This window comes from Pocillopora verrucosa, chromosome 5 (assembly GCF_036669915.1).
Source record: "Pocillopora verrucosa isolate sample1 chromosome 5, ASM3666991v2, whole genome shotgun sequence".
Lineage (NCBI taxonomy): Eukaryota > Metazoa > Cnidaria > Anthozoa > Scleractinia > Pocilloporidae > Pocillopora > Pocillopora verrucosa.
This window is the reverse complement of record NC_089316.1, coordinates 14,827,435-14,847,636: the sequence shown is the minus strand read 5'-3', so window position 1 is coordinate 14,847,636 and position 20,202 is coordinate 14,827,435. Positions and strand designations below refer to the sequence as shown.

Here is a 20,202-nt window from a genome sequence, read left to right as displayed (position 1 = left end):
AAGAACTAACTTACATGGTCGCTGTTAATCCCGCCACACGATCTCGTCCTCCAACACCAATTGTTTGTTTGTGGTGGAAATTGTGGCTTTCTCTGAACTTTGCTGGTCATTTCATTTTTTTTTTCTTTTCAGTTTCAAGGTGTGGAATGAGCTCTCTCAGCAAATTCTGTTGTGTGTGAAATAGTTCGAATCGATTGCCTCACTTTCACGAGTGATCGTCGATGATCGTCAGTTTTCGAAATATACGAACAGCGTCTTTATAACCGCTGACCATAAAGAATTTTCACCACGGAAGCTGTCTACAACGCAATGTGCACGTAGCTCTTCCCGGTGGCCGGTCATTGCTATGAAATCTCACCATTGGAACCGTTTCCTAGCTCTTGTTGCTATAGTATGTTTAAGCGTTGATGTAGCGTTTTCAACGATTGTGGAAATACAGCAACATCAAGGTATATATTTCACTTTGTTTTCATGCAAATTTTAGCTGTCACGCAAGAGTGCGTACTTGGTCTCTGTTGTTCTTTTAGTGTTTTTGCGCGCGTGGTTGCTCTTGATATGGAACTTGAACAAACCGTAAGCGTCAAAGCACATTACCTCCTTTTGTTGGAATTTATCTTAAATCTGCCTTCCTTCACATGTCTACAAATGAAAACCCATCTGTAAAATCCACTAAGTCCTCACTTTCCTGTTTTCCTTCTCGAACTATTTATCATTAGTTGACTTTGATCTTAGTGATATTTGTGGGCTTTAAAATCAAAATCGTGTACTTTTGCATTGCAACGGAAGGGTTCAGATAACAGATACACGATTTTCACAACTACCCTGATGAAAGTATCTTGTGATTGTATAGCAGTGCTAGGCCTCACCAACTTGAAAGACACCCTGAAATCTTGTCCAATCAATAACTCCAAGTTTGCGGCCCCTTCGTTCTATTTTCCTTCCTCAGATTTACTGTCATGTTCATATGATAATAAACTAAAGTGCAAATGATTATACTGGAATCACATAATTAAAATCCAGGTTTAGGAAAATTTTCCCAGTATATTATACCGTTTGTTTTTCTAGAAACCCAATGTAAAAGGGGTTCAAGTTTCTAAGTCTCATTGTATTAAGTTTATATCTCAAGTAACATACCCTTGGCTCAGGTCCTGGCCTGTTCACAGCCACAGGAAGAGTGATAAACACCATTTCAATTGTGGACACACAATTTTCCTTCAATCAAACCAGAGATTCATCACTAAGGATGAAGAATATGCCATAGTGTAATAGCAAATTCAAATTGTTGTTTATAAGATAATGTTGATTACTGATCAATTTGAGTGTTCTTCAGTTAATTAGTAATTAGGCAAGTTTACAGTTTGAATTCTAAATCAGTGTTGATAGTTTTTCATTGGTCCCTTCTTTTTTGTGTTAACAGTTCACTAATTTTGTATGTGTCCCACCTGCATGTGTTGTATTTTGAAGAAACTAATTTATAAAGATCATTACCCTTGATGTGACAGTAAATTTTCCATTCCATTTTCACTCCACAACATGGAAATTGATAATGATCATTTATCACAGTTGTAATTGAAAAGAAAAGAATCCATAAATTATTATTGAGAAAATAACAATAAATTTCTGTCAATCATTATTCATTTTGAGATTTCTCAATTAACTGACTAGTTTTGAACTTGATAGGCTCTGATGAATGTTACCAGTTACTGACAAGTTTCTTTTTTTCTTTGTTAAACACATCAACCCTCAAATCTGATGAGCAACTTTCCAACGGTGATCAACTTGTTAATGGGGGGGTTTATTCAGTACATTCAGAGGTAGGACAACCATGGGTGATGATGAATTTTGTGGTCAAAAACCTAAAGTTCTCATTCAACTTAAAAAAAAAAGAAAAGGAAACATTATGAAGACTTACTCTTTTATGTGACTTTGGGTGCACTTTTGTGTATGTCAATGTCAGTTGTTAACCATAAACAAGGCTGCTTATATTAATTACATACAAAAAAGTGATAATGATGGTAACTAAGTAGAGATAAGCAATACCTTTTTTAAGAGCCAGGGAACAGTGGGTGTCCTTAAAATTTACTTACATCCCCATATTTTATTGTACAGATTCAAAAGTTCCATTCTATGATCTAAGGAAAGCAACATTTATCGTACATATTTCATCTAACAGAAAGTCTCAAAATAAATTTAAACAATACAGAGCACGCAAATACACATTTTCAAACTTAACTTCCTTCTACCTCCCTCAAAGTCAAAACACACGGCTATCTACACATAGTGCCCCAATCAATTTAAAGCTTCAACACCTCCACCCCCCTCCCTGAGCAACCCACAGACATTTGACTATGTTACAGGGGTGAGGAATTGGAACCTTGCCAGAGTGGGATGGGGAATTTGAACCAGCAAAATGCACATGTTTTTAATCAAAATAAGGAGTAGTTTAAAGGTAAAGAGTCTGTTTTCATGAGCAAATGGCTTAGAAGAAAATTTTCACATCGCAGTATGATGCCTACAGGGGAAAAACCAAATAGTGACACCAAAAACTAATACATGGCTTTGCTAAATTCAGCAACATTCATTGATCATACAAATAATTTTTAGAAAAAAATTGTGCTTGACTGGGGCTTTGCAGTGCAATTTTGGGGTGAACAGCAGGAATTTGAATGAACCAGTCTTCAAATGTTCAAATGCCCTCCCCCTGGTTTGGTTTATGTGTTCAATTTTATGTAAGCACCTCTTGCTTTGAAGAAGACTGATAAAAAAGACAACAAAAATGATCTGCTATAACTGTCATACAGAATGCTTTTAAATAGTTCATAATGTTTGAGAAACTAATTCACTTTACATCATGACATAGCCCTCTTGATAAAGAACAGTTTGTATATTTGCAGATACCTTGCTTTGTCGACGGTGTGGGCAGGACATCTCTGTGGCTGCATACCTCAACAATTTAGGTAGTAAACTGGCTCTGCGACAGAGGAATGACACTATTCTAGGGGTGAAACAGTGTCTTATCCAGCTCTTCAGAAACCCTCATGGTATGAGTTGTTGATACCCTATATGACCAAACTTTTTTATACAGAGAATCATCATGGTTTGTTATAAATTTCATATTTTCTGCTTGACCATATATTTTTCAGGTCAACATTTTGAGCTAATAACAGTAACATCAGCTAATATCAAAAGTCTTGGTGAGGTAGGTGTAAATTGTTAAATTCACTGTTGAGTCTATGAAAAGAAATATATGCAATGTCAAATTGACAGAATCAACAACTCAAATGTTTAGGTGTAAACCTCATTGATGTTGTAAATGGCCACAGTAAAGAGTTTATATCACTGGTATTTGGAGTGTTAACCCTTCATCAGAGTGAGTGGCAAAAGGCTAGCACTTGAAATCCAGCTTTAGAAACTCTTTACCATTGCCAATTTACACTATCAACTCATTTGATTAAACCAAATGATCTTGTTATACCTTCAACTGATGCAGCACCACAATTTCTTGAAATTAGAAACTTTCCCCCTTTATTCATTATTAATTTTTTCACCCTAGTTGTTGAGTACAACAATGCAGACACAAGTGCAGGTACAAGCACAAATGCAACCACAACCACAACCACAAGAGCTCTTATTTCACTTTGAAAACAGCCTTGATGCAAGTACAAGCAAAATCAGGGGGGAAAAAAGGAAAAAGTCTGATCTTTGTGCATGTGCTCATATTTATATTTGTGTCAAGGCTGTGTCCACAGTCCAATAAGAGCTGCTATGCTTGGGTTTGCGCTTGTGCTTGCGCTTGTGCTTGCGCTTGTGCTTGCGCTTGTGCTTGCGCTTGTGCTTGCGCTTGTGCTTGCGCTTGTGCTTGCGCTTGTGCTTGTGTATCATCACATGTATCGCATTGTGAGCAATTGACATGATTTATCAACACACTAGAAGCACTTTCATTTGAAAAATAAGGTTTTTAAAATGATTAGTAATCAGTGTGATCTGTGATTTAAGACCCAGCATTTTTAAATCCTTGGGACTGATTAAAAACAAAAGCATGACAAATGAGATGTAATTAAAATAACAAACACAAGCCTAGTTGAACTAACAATAATAACAAGGAAATGTATACAAGAAGAATCAGTCAAATAATTTTGAAAATAATGATAGTAATAATTACACATGCAGCTGAGTAGAGCTTTCAACTTTTAGGCCTTTGAGGAGCATTCCTGGTTTCCAGGCTATGCATGGAGGGTAGCTGTTTGCCCTCAGTGTGGTGTCCATATGGGATGGTAAGACTGCTTATTGTCTATCACAACTGACATCATTTTGACACTTGAAGTCTGTAGATTTTGTTTTGAACACTTTCTGTTGCCTGTCTTCACTACGCATTTTAATAGCTCCCTTTATAGACTCATGCATTTCTCCAATAGAAGTTGATAACTTAAGGCCTATTATGTCTATCAAAAAATTAAGGTTTCCTAAGAATATTTCTTGTTTCCTCTTTTGATCATGCCCTGAAAGCTCAATCGAGGTAATTCCTTGAAAAACTAGGTTGCAGTAGTTTTGTGCAATGATGATGTTTGCAATTACAAAGTGCATTATTTCTCAAATATTGCAGAAACATAAGAAAAGACAATATCAAAGCAATATATTGCAGTTCCTAAATCTGGTGCAGACACGTTCCATGTGGTAAATTTTAAGCTTTTAACCCTAAGATTGACCAGCATCTAATTTCTCCTAACAGTATCACCCCTGAATCAAACATTAAAGGCATGAGAATAAGGCAATGATCACCAAAGACAGAACCTCTTGATTGATAGACAAATTCTTCTTGTCAGTACCTTCAGAAATGTATAGAGAACAGTATGGGGAATATTTATACTGATGTTAGGGTCTAAAGGGTTAAGGAAATTACAAAAGCTTCAAATTCAGCGCAGACAAGTTAATGTTGCTCATATTCTTTAGTCGTACTGAGGCTATCACTGATCGTTATATTATTTTATATAATAAGCTCAGTTATGCACGCATTCTGATTGGTTCTCACTTATGATCTATTGGAGGACAGACGTATAGATGACATTATAATTAAAACTTTTTTAATTCTTTATTATATAAAACAAATAGATTGCAAGTTGCCGTGCATCTGTTCAGTAATAGATCACAGAGGACGTCAAAATGTGGTAAGAATATCAGTGACACACTCGGCTGCACCTTCGTGTGCCACCTTTTTGTTCTTACCACATTTTGATGTCATCTGTGATCTATTACTGGACAGATGCATGGCAACTTGGAATCTATTTGTTAATTATACAACTAATTGACTGTTACCAAATTTTTCCAGGTCATTTGAACATCGTCATCCTAAAGATTATGTGGAGAAAACTTCTAAATTTTGGGATGATCTCTCCTCCCATAAGGAACAGAATAAAGGCAATTCCAGAATAATTCACTCTTTTGTGGGCCTCATATACCCAAACCTTATTGAGGAACACTGTAAGTTTACAGTCACAGAGAATGTACTGATATCATTTTCAGTGGAACCTTCATTCAGGGGAAACCCTCAGAACCAGGAAAGTGTTTCTTAGAGAGAGATTGGATTGGGGTTTGTTAATGATTCACCACAAAAAAAAAATAATAACTTTGATATTTTTATTATTCTGGCTTGGAATCTGCTGGAGTCTCTATTTCACACAGCTAGATAATTATGTATTAAATATCCACAAGTGCAGTAAATTTACTCAAGAGCCATAAGCAGTTAAAAGATAGAGTTCATTAGGTGCACTTTCCAAACTGAAACAACTTCTTATGTCATACACTGTACTACCACTTTGGTGAGAATCTCTGGAGTGGCTAAGGTGTCCCCTGAATGGAGGTTAAAACATGGCTTTAGGACCCAGGATAAGTGTTCCTTTCCCCTTCAATACTGAAAACAAGTATGAAGATGAAATTAATATATTTCCTGGACCAAAGTTCGTGTTCCCTGGATGGAGGTGTCCCTTGTAGCCAATGTCATCAGACTCTTGAGTCCGGTAAAAGTGATCATCCTTCTTGAACACCACCTACTTTTACTTCTTATCTTTCATCCTATACCATCCTTTAAGACATATTAAGTCCAGCTGTTGAAGGGAGGTGGTCATTGGTAGAGGTTGAAGTGTACTTCATAAATTAGACCTATCATCAAATGTTTCAGGCTGTTTCAGATTTAACTTGTTACTAGCTTGAAATATTCTTGAGACCATACACCTAAGGATCATGATGAACAAACTTCAGGTCATCGTGTGGTGTCTGCTGTTGCAGCATGCCCTGAGATGGTGACTCAAGATTCCATGACTCAGAGCCACCTTGACCTATTTCCCTAAATGCTTGGCACCCTACCAACACACTATATGGAGAACAAAAAATGTTCCCACCAGGAAACAGAGTTATATAAATTGTAAATTGTATGGGAGTGCTTCATATTTCCATTGTGCATACTGTTGCACTGAAGTGTAGTAACTAGGGAACTTGTATCTTTGAAACATTTTAAAAATGCCTTGTTGAAGATATTGTGTAAGAATTGGTTTACATGTCAGCTGGGTCTGTTGAGATTTGAAGCACTTGCCCATCTTTCCTGCTCTCATAAACTGATGACTGCAGGCTGACCTACAAAACTATTCATTGGGTAATTTTATGAGAGGAACTTTTTTATCTTGGCAAGACATTTTCATTAAAATCACACAGTAAAAATATCACTCTGATTGAAGTTTATGTTTTGTGTCCTTTTTGTTGTTTTATAGATGCAGACTCATTGATAGTGACACCAAAAGCATACAGAAGTTAGATGACAACACTTTTGAGCAGCTTTAACAACAGAAGTCAATGGAATAGTGCCTGAAAGTCCCTTACACACTTGGTTTCATAGTTTTTTTACAATTAAGTAATAATATTACTCTGACTAACAGGCCCTTAATGCATTTGCCAAGCACTTAATGACTTAATGACCACATAAGTTAATGGAATAGTGCCTGAAAGTTCTTGACACTCTTGGTTTCTTAGTTTTTCACAACTAAGTAGTAATATTACTTTGTGTGGCAGGCCTTTTATGTATTTGCCAAGCACTTAATGACTTCTAAACCTGGAGCTTGTATCCATTCTGCAAAGGGTTTTAAAGCCATCTTTGATCAAAAGACTAAAAATGTGATGACTTCTCATCCTAACCCTTTGGATGACTATAGAAAGGTCCCAGCAGGTGCATCTTGTCTGATGTTGTGTTTGGCGTGATGACCTTAGTTAAGATTCTTTCATACAGGGTTACAATATTTCAGATATAGGATGATATAGCGAGGAAGATATTGGATAAATGTGACCTTCAAGTGGTGTATTATAAATGTCAAGGGTCAAGAAAATCAAACACAGAGAGTTGGAAACTTAATATGAATGACACAAGAAATTAGCAATTGCAGCTTTGGTAAAAGTGAAAAGGTAATGAAGTCGTTATATATGAAATGATAGAAAATATACTGTCTAGTGTTGTACAGTGCCAAAAAAAAACTGCAACATAAGTTACTATTAAAAATGGTAAAGGACAAAACAAAAGCTAACAAAAGTAAACTTCCTAAAGTCAGGCTTCCTGTGCAAATGTTCTTTAACCCTTGACACCTTAAAATCAGTATTTATATTCTCCATACTGTTCTCTTTACTTCTAAGGTCTTGACAAAGAGGATTTGATTAACAATCAAGAGGTTGTTTAGTAGGTGATCATTTCCTTTATTCTTGTGACCTTGATGTTTGATTCAGGGTTGATATTGTAAGGAGAAATTAGATGCAAGTCACTCTTAAAGTAAAAGGTTAAGTAAGTAGAGTACTTTAAAAATAAAATGGGAAAAAACATTTTCAAAGAAAAACCATATGGTGTGATAATCTTCTTCAACTTGAGAAAAGACTCAAAAAATTGTTTATCAGGTGCATAAATATGCAAACCAGTGTCCTCAAACTGTTACTGGTGGCCTCCTTTGCAGCTGTTGTTTGGTTTGTCATGCAACAAGCTCTCTCCTCCACCAGAGAGAGTGCGGAGAGACCACCAAAATGGTAAAGAAACTTAAATATGCAATAAATTTTATTATAAATATTCACTACCTTAAAGAAATCAAATGCTCTACAAGACTGTCCTTTGAGAGGGGGATGAAAAGGAAGGAGGTTGATAACGGAGTCTTGATTTGTATCAGAGATTAGTCCCTCTTTGTGAAAGCCTGTCTGCATCTCGGAACAGATCATCTCCATAGACAAATATATGTACCTATTTTTGTGTCCAATGAAGGCTATGGTTTTTACATCAATAAGAGAATATATATTTTTAAAAGATATTCTCTTTATGACCTCAACGAGTGTGCACTTCCTTTAAATTCTGTTTCTAAAGATGTATGTTGAATTTCTGACTCCAAGTAATCAAGTCATGCATTAGAAACACTACGACAATCTATAGAAGCTCCACTACTTGGTACAGGGCGAGAAATGTTAGGTTCTTAGGCTGTATGCCTTCTAATGGAGGAATGTCTTGTGTTCACACAATATTCCTTGTTTAAAATGAAATGTGGACCGAGCAACCACTAAAGCCAAGTATCCGTCACCCGTGTGAAACATTGCTTGTTTCCACCAAACAGTGCCTACCAATGGAACTGATTTGAAAAAGAAGAGCTGAAGAACTTGCAGTCTCCTGTTGTATGCGGTTGAGTTCCAAACAAGGTTATTCTATTTCTTTTCAAGGTCTATTGTAAATGACAGCACATCAGACGACCTCAGCAAAGCCTCATTGACTACTCCCATTGGAGTTTGAAGTTCAGATACCTGGAAATTCTCTATGTTTATGTCTGTAGCCACAAAGATGGCTTCCACTTGAGTCTTCTCGTGCATCAAAAAGCAAGCTGGCTTGTTACAGGACGCAAAGATAGAACGAAGAAATACATCTCTAAGTTGAGCCCTCGCATCTTGCTCAGCTTCGATATCAGTTGTTAAAACCTTCGATTCACATTCTGGCGAGATTTGGTAGCTTGGTGAACTTGGATCTGCAGAGGGATCCTCCATCTGTTCGACAACGTTTAGGAAGAAGAAAGCAGTGTGGAACGAGCTTGATGATTCCGCTGACCGTTTGCATAGTTTGGTTGGTGTCTTTCAAAATGGCGGAGAAAACGAGCGTGGACAGCAGCGCGGGAAAGGCAACTCAATTGCCAATCGCAAGAGTCAAAACAATCATGAAAAGTTCTCCGGAACAGCCACATTTCAGTCAAGATTCAGTTTTCCTAATAACAAAAGCCACGGTAGGTCTCTCTTTTATGTTACAGTTTGTCAGCGTATCTTTATTGCTCTCGGGGTATCCTGTTGATTTAATCAATAATCGATGAAAATTTACATCAGTCCGTACCGATGGAAATCAAGTTAGTAATTGATATTGTTAGTGGTTAACCAGCCAAAGGCCAAGAAAGTTCTTGGTTGTATAAGCACACCCATTCTCTCTCCACTTTTAAAGCTGCATTCGTCAAGATACATCCTATCTCTCTATTTGCGGTATATCTTTGTGTGGCTCCTCTTAAGCGGTAGAGAAAACTGTGCTTGCCAAACTGGGTAAGATTTCCGCACAGCCCCTTACTTCTGTATGCGTACAGTTCCTGGATAAAGAGAACAAAGGTGGAAACAATAAATATCCTTTGGGGCTACAGAGAGAACTATTGCTTTGTATTAAATAGCATGGAACTGTATAGCCTGCAGAGCAGGCGTAATTATGGTAGGTGAATACTCAGAATTTTCTTAAAGAAAAGTATGGCCACCATCTTTAATTTTAATGGCAGCAGAAGGCTGGGGAGAGAAAGAAATTTATACCAAGGGGGCGGTCAAGATTACACCTGCCCAAAGTCATCATTATTTGGAATAACTGCATTCACCCATGACCAGAGTTCCTGATTGGTACAGCTAAGCTCCAGCTATTGATCAGCCTGATATTTCAGGTGTTGGTTCTAATAATAGAAATTATAATGGGAAACCTTCAAGTAAAGTTGTCATTTGTCAGCCTTCAACATATTGTTTATGATCAAATGGAATAGGCATCTTCATCAGATGAATGTTAGCTACACTCACAGATTGTCATTTGGAGGATATAGAGAGCAGCAAATATCAACTTGTATTTGCATCAGCAGGGAATTTTCTGTTCTGGCTCAATGTGTTTTTGTTTTTTTTTTTTTGAAAGACAGTGCTTCCAGTTTTTCATTTAACTCGTGTTGATTTATTACCTGCTCATTTCCAGAAATACAGTGATGCAAAACTAATCAGGGGGTGTTTTGCTTTTCAACAGCTCCTTCAGGCAGGTGTCTTCTCACTCTTCCCCCACCCACTACCCCCACCATCTACTCTAACTCCATCTATAACTTGCAATCCATCCAATAAACAAACACAAGGTTATAATGTTAGCTCCCACTAATTAGATGCCTGCACTGCAGGCTAGGGGCTGTGCAGGAATCATACCATAAACTGTGCATAAAAAATTTTCAAGGCTAGAAAAATCTTCTTAAATGAGAGACTTAAGGTCTTTTCACATCTCAGGATGCATGGTTAGTTGAGGTATTCTGTTCAAAAAGTAGATGCCATGTTGGGGTGCTTTTGTTCCCTATTAGATCACAGATGATTTCATAATGTTATGTAAAAAAAAAAAAAAAAAAAAAGTGGCGCATGGCACAGCTTAGTGTGTCACTGATTTTTTTTTTACTACATTTTGATGTCTTCTGTGATCTATTAATCTACTGGCCATAGACAATGTGGATAAAAAGCAAAAAAGTTGATGGTGATATCATCAATGTGTCTGTCCTCCTGTGGATCATAGGTAAAAGCCAATCAGAATGCATGTATAATCAGTTTATTATGTGACTGAGATAGCCTTTCTTCAAACTTGTAACAGCTACAGATCTATTATGTGGTCACCAAGGACATACACAAATAGCAATTATATCTGAGATCCTGGATTGTTCTCTTTCTCTTGTTCATAACCATTTTCAAGGCTTGTTCTTTATTTGATCATTTCATCATATATTGGTTGCTCTACTAAAGGGTTTTTTTTTGTTATGGTTTGTTTTTTAGTGGCTGTTTATAAAGATTTAATAACTTGGTCAGATAAAATATAATTGCTATGAAATAATTTTTTTTTTCTTCAGGAATTATTTATTGACTATCTTACCATCACTGCTTATAAACAGGAGAGTGATTCAAAGCAACTGACCTACAAGGGACTCTGTAAGTAATGTTTACTTTGTGAAGGAGTTGTAAGTGATAAAGACATACAGTTAGTTGTCAAAATGAGCTAGACCACCAATCTTGTAGCTTAATCAATGAAGTCAAGGTAGATACAAAGTGACAAATTATAAGCAATTATTGAATGAGATTTAGCATTATATCATGAATTATCAATACCAAGATCAGTGGCAGTTAACACAGACACAAGTTTTGATGCAGCGGAAACTGAATTCTAGAACTGATTTATTACTAACTTTTTAAAGTGTTTAGCCTTTTTGAGTTTCTCTCTGAAGTTGCAAAAGTTTGAGAACACCACACGATGCAGGGCTTGAAAACTAGGAAGACATTGAACTTAACATGATGACTGCAATATCTACTGCAGATGTTGCATTATTGTGTCAACTGCACATGCTATTGTATATTGATTGAATGCTCTCAACCAATTGTAGTAAATCTTAGGTATTATCATGTGTAATCAGCATTACTGTCATGCAGTCTTGGATTTCAGTAATTTTCACCGAATAAAATTTCCTCATAATCTAACCTAAAAAATTTGAAAATGAGTTCTCTCAAAGTTCTTCAAAATGTTTTGTATTAATTTTTCTTTGTCCTTTTCTTTATTATTGCAGCTAAAGTAGTGGAAGATGAAGAAAAACTTCAATTTCTTGGAGGTAATTTTCAGCTCCATTTTCATGCTCTTGAGTACAAGAACATGACAAAGATGTTTTTTTTCATGTAACACAAGTTGTTTGGGTGATAATCTTTACAGAGTCCAGAAAAGAGAGGAAATGGTTACATTGAAGATGTTATATTGGTATAAGTTTAATTGCTGAGGTGATTATAGAGATTCTTGTGCGGGAATTTCCAAGGACCTTTCAAAACATTCTTTATTTGCAGAATAGTTCCAACAACAAAACAAACTGGTCACAAAATTTTCAAGCACCTGAACAATTATACTTACAACAATTATTTGCAGAAGGCTCAGTGAATAGTGTTGAATAATCCCCCAGCTTCATTGTGGGCACTATTCAACAATAATAACTTGGCCTTGGGCTAATAATTGTTCAATGTTACCTCTCTAACAGTGTTATCTGCAATTTTCAAGGGAAGAAGTGCTTGCATGGTATATCCTAATAAAAGGTGTAATTATTTGTTATTATTTGTGCTTGTGTTGGATACACTCAATAAAGACTCATTGTCCCACTCATTCACTTTATTTCGCTTATGTTCATGTAAAGCAAAAGGTCAACTGAAAATAGATCACAAAACACTAACTGATTTGGTGTACTTAGAACACAACAGGATATTGAGAAGAAAAACAATATAAAATGAATTTACGTACCAACATTTGTGGCTCTAGTCCTTGAGAGGATATTCAAACACATGCGTTCACTAACTCGACTAATTGTTTACTAATCACGTCTCATATATTGTAATACGATCGATAAAGATTATGATGTCATGGTAACATTATTATCATCATTATTATTATTATTATTATTATTAGTTAATTATGCTTATAAGAGGTTATTGTCATAGCCATTTGTTATAAGACAGCTGTACAAAGATTGAAGTTAGTAACAGCAAAAGTTAAAAGTTATTTTATTTTAATTCATGCAACAGACCATACATCTTTGTTGAATTTCCTCAGATATTGTCCCTCCTAAAGTGCTTGTCAAAGACTTTTTGGAAAGTTTGAAGAAAAAGTCCAGAATGTCTCCCTTTGATGTAGACAGCTCGAGCTCAGAGTCAGAATAACTGGAGTTAAAGTTTGGAAAGAAGTTGACTGTTCACAAATTTGCAGTTGTCAAAACAATTATTTGATGCTGCAAGCTTGTGCACTTCCTCTCATTTTACATAGTTTGGCTGAACATTGAATCACAAAAACTTCTCTGAAAACAGTGACCCCCTGTCATTTTACTTGAGCAGATGATGAGCACTCAACTACCCAAGATGCAATAAGGTTTAGTTTGCATCTGAATGGTTGAGCAGGTGTCGTAAGACAGTAACAGCACGGTGGCCAAGACCGCAACCACTCAGTTGATTAAACCAAATTACCTTGTTATACTCCTCAACCGACAAATCACCACATTTTCTTTAGAATCTTACCCCCTTCATTCTTAAGATTGTTTTACAATCTTAGTTTTCCGAAATTAATAGATTGAGCGCCTGGGGCACTTTCTTACTTTTGGTGCCTCAATGGAAGGCACTTATTCGAAGCAGTGGGCCTAATTCTTATTTTTACAGAAATACCAAAATGTGCGAAACAAACCGTTGATGTTTGTTTGAAAATGATCTAGAAGACTGGGAAACTGACGCATTATCCCTGGGGTCTTACTCGCTAGAACGAACAGCCAAGGAGCTGTTGGAAAATTTTGAGACAAGACGAGATCATTCTTTTGAAGGAACTGTGCCATCCACATGAACTTACTTCTTGAGAGACTGAGACGAAAACCACTGTTTTTTGTATAATAAGGCTTTAAGTAAGTAATTAAAGGAAGGTGAACCATGCCTGATCTCAGTGTGCACGGACTCTAACAGTGCTATCAGTGAACAGAATGTGGTAATTATTTGAATTGAAGTGCTTACGCAAGATGGGCGCTTCTTAGAATAGGGGCGTTTATGACAAAAACAAATTCGAGTGGGGCATTTAATGGAGCGGAGGCGCTTAATAGAACGAGGGCGCGAAATAGAATCATTACAGTAGTCTATGATTGGTGTCCGTTCTTTGATTATTGTTGAAACTCTGATGTGGCTGTAGTTATAAGGCAGTTAGCTTGCCAGAGATACCAGCCGACGAATGTCTATATTTGGTTAGAGAGTAAACACTTGAGTCGAGTGGGGCGACGTGATGCACAGCAAGATAAGATGTCGGGTCACTTTGGTTTATCAATAGTCGAACTGAAGCTATCTTATATCTGTCCATGTTAATATTGTGGAGTGCCGTAAATGCACCCTATAAAGGATTTAAGGGTCTTTTAAGACATTGCGGAATTGTTGCTCGTCCTGTATTTCAGTTTAGGCCGTAAACTGGTTGGCCGGTGGATTAGTCGCATCCAGGTTTCCCGCACATTTTCAATAGATTCTCATACAGTTACAGTGCAACTGTTAAGGCTGCGTGAAAAACTGTGATATTGCCGAAAAACAGTATTCGTCGACTGAGTAAACAAAGGCTTAACGTAACGGCTGAGGCGACTCTGTAAAGATTACCCTTCTCGAATTTTTTCTGCGCGATTGAATCTTGCCATGAGTTGACTTACTACTGATGTGGTTCGTAACAAATTGTCCTTTCTGTTTAGAAAAAAATATATAATTTTGAAAAAATAATAATTGAAATAAAATCCTAAGGAAAAACTATCAGATCTCGCAGTTCCATCCTTCAAATGAGGACTAGAAATAGAAACTCAAATTTTGTTTGTGTTATCTTTTTATTGACTTTGAAAGAGAATGCCTGCTATGAAGCAATTTGCAAATCTGGCTTCTAAGTAAGCTTGATTCAAATGTCCTCTTGCACTTTCTATGAAGGATGTGTTTTCAGCTCGGATATTTTTATGAAATAGTTGGGTTTTTCAAAGCCTTTCACTGAGATGAATTGTAACTATCGCACAGATGATCAAGGAAATACTGGCCGTTTCTTGATGTTAATTGATCCTTTGGTTGCCGAGAACAAAACCAAGGCATTTGATTGGTTAAGGCCAGTCATCTGTAGCGAATACTTCAAGCTTAGAAAGTGGATATCAACTTATTTCAATGTCGCGTACAGCGTGACGGAACATCAGACTTGTGAGCCTTGCTCAAATTCATCAACATGGCTTGCACGTTTCGTGGAGAACCCAGGGAAAACCTGGTTCGAGGGATCAAATCGGTCCGCGCGAAAATGGATGCGGTTGTCGAGGCGACTAAAAAAGAAAATTTGAGGGAAGAGCGAGTGAAAGAGGAATTGGCTGAAGTTAATAAAAGAGAGGAAGGTGCCCTGAGTAAGAAGAGAAAAATACTCGACGAAATAAAAGAAGTCGAGAAGGAAATTGAAAAAGTGGAGACCAAGGAGAGTTACTGCAAGGAGAGATTGCATTTTGCACTGCAGCGCTATGATGAGAACTCAAAGATGAAACACTTTCTTGAGAACAACAAAGTGGACGTGGATGCTATGGAACATACCGTGAAACAGCTCAGAGAGAAAGCTAAAAAAGTTGTGGACAGCATTGCAAACATGCAGCGGATCATCGAGTCTAAAGAGAAGCTAATTCTTGCCGCAGAAAAACGCGAGATGGTCGCTCGAGATACCATGGCTCGAATACAGGAAAAGTTGAGGGCAGTCGAGCGTGCGGGAACCAGCATTAAAATGAATTATACCCCTATGAGTGAAAAACAGTACGTAGAGAAAGTGGAGCATCTAAAAGAAAACATCACCAGGGCGATCGTGAAAAGGAAGAAATTTGAAAAGAAAGCAGACGCAATGGAGAAAGACATAGTCGAGCTAGAAAAGAAAATAGCCATGTTCAAGAAAAGAAACGCTGAACTGAAACAGACCACAAACGAACTAAAAGGTTCTAGAGTGTGACATTGTGGAGCGTGAGGAGTTAATTGTTTAAACAATTATTAACCAAACAATTGGAATCGTACCGATTGGCGATATTTATGTAGTTTTTTTTTTTTTATGAATATGCTGCGTATGTTTCACTGGTGAGTCTCGCATGAAGCGGGAGTAAATTATATTTATTACATTTTATGATGATAAGACTTGCGTACAGATGTCTTCTGTTACGTGATGTTGATATCAACTCAAGTGGAACAAATTTTTGAAAAAATCTGTATTGATATTAACAGGTCGAGTTTTGTTTAAGACTTCGGGTTCGATGCTTGGTATGTGTGCAATTTGTAAATTTTTCTGTTTACTGTAAGCAACATACACTGAAACGGATATAACGTGGAAAAGTAAAAATCACGCAAAGAAACAATTATCTACAAATCCGTGTCCAGGTTCTTCAGCCGCGCAGGTTTAACTTTTCCGCTGCCGACGTTTTATTAAATTTATATCTTTCAGCTGATTAATTACTAGTGGATACAGATAGAATGCGATCTTATATCTGACTTCATTTCCTTTTGATATAAAGATAAGGCGGATTTTTCTTCTGCATCTTAGGATGCCATGGAAGAATTCTTTCTAACAGTGACTGATGATATCAGCATGTCAGCCGTGTTATCGGCCTACTGAGCACAACGAGTAGCTTCTCATTACCTAAGTGATGTTTTTGATATAAATACAAATTTGAATAAAAAATTGTCAAATTAGATAATAGGTGTTCTTGATGTTGGCAGAAAAAGACGCACTTATTGGTGAATTCTTTGTAACTGCACCAGTCACGACTGCCTAGTAGCCATATCTTTCTCACTGCTCTGTCTGAGATCGACGAGATGTCTTGGCCCTTAGTCATGAGTGCGTGATCAGGTTTAATTGCTGTCGCTAAGGATCTGCTACGCTGGCTGAATACTGCTGGAGCCGATCAAGCAAATACGTTGCCGAAGTCATCTTCTGACGAATCAGTGAATCAAACGGAAAGTAACCGAGAAGTGATTATGATTATGCCTTTTGTACAATGATGGAAAAACATCATGTTACACGTTACATGAGTAAAGTATGGACTGGACCAATGGACCATTGGACTTTTGGACTACTTTTGGACCTCTTAAGGACAGATTTTCTCGATTATCAACATTTGGGGAGGGGGGTTAGTTCATTTTTTATTTGTAGGGAGGAGGAAACTATCACGCTTCTCTAAAGACCCTAGGAGACGAAAATTGTACTTTTGCTACATTTAGTGCACATGATCCATATAATTTTATTATCATGAATTTCATATCTTATGTTGTATTAATATTGGAGAGAGATGGTCCCACCCACCGGTTACTTTTTATTTTCCATAAGGGATACTAGCACGAACACAAAGACTGTTTCTCATTGATCTTATTTGTTAGTAGAGCACAGACAAGTTACCACAACAACTATGAATCCTCACAGTGGCCCCACTCCCTCCCTAAAATAAGCTTTTAAAGAATTTAGTGACACCCCTTTTACCTCTGAATTGCAGCGCTCAACTCAAAGTCCACGAAAGGCCCGCGAAAGGAAAGGGCCCTACTGACTTTTCGTGAGCCTCGCTCTTAGAGTTCGTGCGGCGCATCAGCATCGAGTACGGCGTTTATTCGAGGGCGGCGTTTATTCGAGAGCGGAATGTATTCAAAATTCAATTCATTCGCTATCCTCTTCATGATCCGAGTCCGAAAGATGTCATGTCGGGTATATGCTTCTTCGACATCAGAACTGCAGCTCTCACATTTGAGTCTGGTTCACTCAGAATTTCCGACTGAAATCGCGATCGAAGCAATGATCGTCCACTGCTACAAGGCTGTCCTTCCTTGTGGCAGTGAATCATATCGCCTTACCACCCGTCCACGGGGTTCAACGCGCATCTTGAGAGAGACGTTTTGATGACCTATGTAGGTAGCTCTGCCGAAAAATCAAGAGTCCACTGCAAAATAGTTCTTCCGGGGGGAGCTCTCAAATTTCCAGCAGCTGTTTCTTCGTGAATCCATCATACTTTTCAGTACAAGCGGCCTTGAACGACTTATTCCAGCTGCCTGGATATACTTGGTGTACCCTCCTGGCTCAATTACTCGATCGATTTTTTGGACCGAAATGCGTGAGTAAGGCACTCGAACAAGTCTCGGACAATCAACCCGGCAATAACCCGTCATTGCCATGGTAGTCATCGATCTGTTGTAAGCTTTTTGAGTCGTATATTCGAGGGCGGCGTTTATTAATATTTCTGCTCTGGAATACGGCGTTTGATCGAATGAATACGGTAGGTGTGTTTTACCACCTGCCTGCTGTATTTCTTAACAGGTTTTACAGTCGAAGACTAACGAATGAAGACTGTTGGCCAGTGTCTTTGCGGCTAGGACACTTGGATCGGAGCTTTATACATTACCTTAGCAACCCGCTCTGGGTATAAAACTATTTAACAAACATCTCTTTTTTTTCTCTCTCTCCCTTTCTATCCTTAGCTTCTGTCATAAACATTGCCCAATTTAGTAAAGTTTTAAGGGACTGGTCCAAACTTTTCATTGTTACGACAATCGCTATATACAAAGGAATTGATCCAAAAGGCGGGCCGACGAGGCCGACAGGAATAGTGCTGAAATTGCTTTTCTTCATAAAAAGCCAAGAGTTTTCCTTCGAACAGTCATGCTTTCTTTGGCTGAAGTTCCTGGTCTTGTGCTGCAGAAGCGCTGACTATCACGAGCCAGGCTGGTCGGAGAGCTCTGTGAAGGGAGTCAGTGAGTTGAGTTGAAATTCCACGCCGAGGAATGCTTTTGTTGATGTCATTTCCGAGAAGACAAAAGAGATTTAAGAACCCATTATTTTCTATTTTTCGCAGAAGTTTAGTTGAGGTTATTACAGCAGCTACTGATAATGGAACTTAGGCTCTTGGGAATAAAACTTACTACAGTTAACAGTTTAATATCCTTATAATTAATTGCACTGGTTGTTTAAACTTTTCAAACAGTAAATCAAGACCAAAGCTAAGGCATTGAAATTGTTGTGTCTGTGTCAGATGGCAGCATTTCTCAATAACAAGAACAGTTCTGCCCCTCGTGCAACCGCCGACATGGCGCGGGTGAGAAACAAGTTTCTCCCCTCCATCTTCGAAGAGAAAAATGATGACAAAATACAGGACTTTCGCAAAGCTTTGAAGATAAACGAAGATGACGTAGATGAAGTGGATCAATTCGCAATGGTTCATTCAGCGCTGCACGAAGCGGAAACTGTTGAAGAAAACAAAGGATCAGTGATGAGAGATTCGCATAAAATACCTCGCAGAATAGGCACTGCCAGAATAAAACCTCTCACGAGAAGTTTCTCAGATTCACGAATGGATCCATGGCGGCCAAGGAGACAAACCTCGGCGTTTGTCGGAGCCAGCCGCATCAACTCGGGTATTCCTACGGGTCAACGATCATTTGGGCAACGTAAAATAACATCACCCGGAGTGAACCGAGCACGGCAAGTTGATGTAGCAGAAGTAATTGACTTGACAAATCCTGAAGATGCAAATGAAATTGCACGCAGATTCTTTCAAGACGAGTTAAAAATGGATCTATTAGACCCACGTTTTGATAAACCTGAAGACTTTATTGCTAATTTACGGTGGAAAGCAGAAAGAAAGTTTAGCTACGGGGAGTTATGGCAACGAAGAATATCGGGCGGAGCACATAACATCACTTTAACAAACAATTCACCGACAATTTGGCCGAGCCCTAAATGTGACGAAAAACTACCAACAATAGGCAAGTCACACACATACACACAAGTTCATTCCCCTTTTCTGCAGATATCTTATTCAAAGCCAAAGGCTGGTGGTGATTTTTTTAGTGACAAGAAAAGACTGACTTCTTCCTTCAAAGAGCATGCTGATAACTGTTATAGACGAAAACGAGGTGGAATTTTAAATCCGATTAGGCGAGCCGACAAAAAATCCAAAACCATTATCAGAGATCACTTGCAATCCCGGAAGGAGAAGAATCCCTGAGACAATTATTGGATGGGAATACAATGCTAATAATTTCACCTCAGCACTACTCTGCCGTGCAAGTGTTGGACAGTAGGCGTAGACTAACTTGAACACCGGACGTGTAAACGGGAGGCATCAGGAGACGTCTGTTCAGGAACTTTATTTCACTCTCTGAGACACTGTCTCACTTCTATTATTTCAGCTCTTAGTATACGTTCTAAAATGCTCTATCGATAGGCATGTTTGGGCTTACAGGACAACTTACCTTGGGAGAGTAAACATAATTTTAGAATGCTAACCAAAACAATGTTACAGGACATTCGAATGAACAACAAAGTACTTGACAACAACTAATCTTCGAGAACCAAAACCTAAACAAAACCTCCCTTTGAGG

General features: G+C 37.9%; 5 protein-coding genes across 5 annotated transcripts; 4 read left to right on the top strand and 1 right to left on the bottom strand.

Annotated features, from left to right (window-relative positions):
* The first annotated feature begins 293 nt into the window (after nucleotides 1–293).
* On the top strand, nucleotides 294–8,299 carry LOC131782215 (protein cereblon-like). The gene is made up of 6 exons (XM_059098924.2): nucleotides 294–449; nucleotides 2,895–3,041; nucleotides 3,144–3,199; nucleotides 4,195–4,274; nucleotides 5,327–5,478; nucleotides 6,762–8,299. Exons 1-6 carry the CDS (start codon nucleotides 347–349, stop codon nucleotides 6,803–6,805), a joined length of 582 nt encoding a protein of 193 aa, XP_058954907.2. The 5' UTR covers nucleotides 294–346; the 3' UTR covers nucleotides 6,806–8,299.
* A 413-nt stretch (nucleotides 8,300–8,712) lies between these two features.
* LOC131782197 (gem-associated protein 7-like) lies at nucleotides 8,713–9,045 on the bottom strand. The gene has a single exon (XM_059098910.1). The coding sequence runs from the start codon at nucleotides 9,043–9,045 to the stop codon at nucleotides 8,713–8,715; it is 333 nt and encodes a 110-aa protein (XP_058954893.1).
* A 58-nt stretch (nucleotides 9,046–9,103) lies between these two features.
* LOC131782216 (chromatin accessibility complex protein 1) lies at nucleotides 9,104–13,313 on the top strand. The gene is made up of 4 exons (XM_059098926.2): nucleotides 9,104–9,278; nucleotides 11,160–11,238; nucleotides 11,868–11,909; nucleotides 12,890–13,313. The coding sequence occupies exons 1-4, from the start codon at nucleotides 9,138–9,140 to the stop codon at nucleotides 12,994–12,996; spliced, it is 369 nt and encodes a 122-aa protein (XP_058954909.1). The 5' UTR covers nucleotides 9,104–9,137; the 3' UTR covers nucleotides 12,997–13,313.
* Nucleotides 13,314–14,995: 1,682 nt separating this feature from the next.
* Nucleotides 14,996–16,798, top strand: LOC131782244 (tropomyosin-like). Its single transcript, XM_059098965.2, has one exon. It carries the CDS (start codon nucleotides 15,047–15,049, stop codon nucleotides 15,797–15,799), a length of 753 nt encoding a protein of 250 aa, XP_058954948.1. The 5' UTR covers nucleotides 14,996–15,046; the 3' UTR covers nucleotides 15,800–16,798.
* Nucleotides 16,799–18,851: 2,053 nt separating this feature from the next.
* On the top strand, nucleotides 18,852–19,885 carry LOC131782198 (uncharacterized). The gene has a single exon (XM_059098911.2). It carries the CDS (start codon nucleotides 18,852–18,854, stop codon nucleotides 19,824–19,826), a length of 975 nt encoding a protein of 324 aa, XP_058954894.1. The 3' UTR covers nucleotides 19,827–19,885.
* The last annotated feature ends 317 nt before the right edge of the window (nucleotides 19,886–20,202 follow it).

What these genes read in the sequence shown, in the direction of transcription:
- LOC131782215 (XM_059098924.2), top strand. Translation starts at nt 347, where the DNA reads ATGAAATCTCACCATTGGAACCGTTTCCTAGCTCTTGTTGCTATAGTA. An exon ending in TGTGGTGTCCATATGGGATG is followed by an intron (nt 4,275 to 5,326) that starts GTAAGACTGCTT and finishes AAATTTTTCCAG; the next exon opens with GTCATTTGAACATCGTCATC. An exon ending in AAACCTTATTGAGGAACACT is followed by an intron (nt 5,479 to 6,761) that starts GTAAGTTTACAG and finishes GTTGTTTTATAG; the next exon opens with ATGCAGACTCATTGATAGTG.
- LOC131782197 (XM_059098910.1), bottom strand. Translation starts at nt 9,045, where the DNA reads ATGGAGGATCCCTCTGCAGATCCAAGTTCACCAAGCTACCAAATCTCG.
- LOC131782216 (XM_059098926.2), top strand. Translation starts at nt 9,138, where the DNA reads ATGGCGGAGAAAACGAGCGTGGACAGCAGCGCGGGAAAGGCAACTCAA. An exon ending in TCCTAATAACAAAAGCCACG is followed by an intron (nt 9,279 to 11,159) that starts GTAGGTCTCTCT and finishes TTTTTTCTTCAG; the next exon opens with GAATTATTTATTGACTATCT. An exon ending in ACTGACCTACAAGGGACTCT is followed by an intron (nt 11,239 to 11,867) that starts GTAAGTAATGTT and finishes TTATTATTGCAG; the next exon opens with CTAAAGTAGTGGAAGATGAA.
- LOC131782244 (XM_059098965.2), top strand. Translation starts at nt 15,047, where the DNA reads ATGGCTTGCACGTTTCGTGGAGAACCCAGGGAAAACCTGGTTCGAGGG.
- LOC131782198 (XM_059098911.2), top strand. Translation starts at nt 18,852, where the DNA reads ATGGCAGCATTTCTCAATAACAAGAACAGTTCTGCCCCTCGTGCAACC.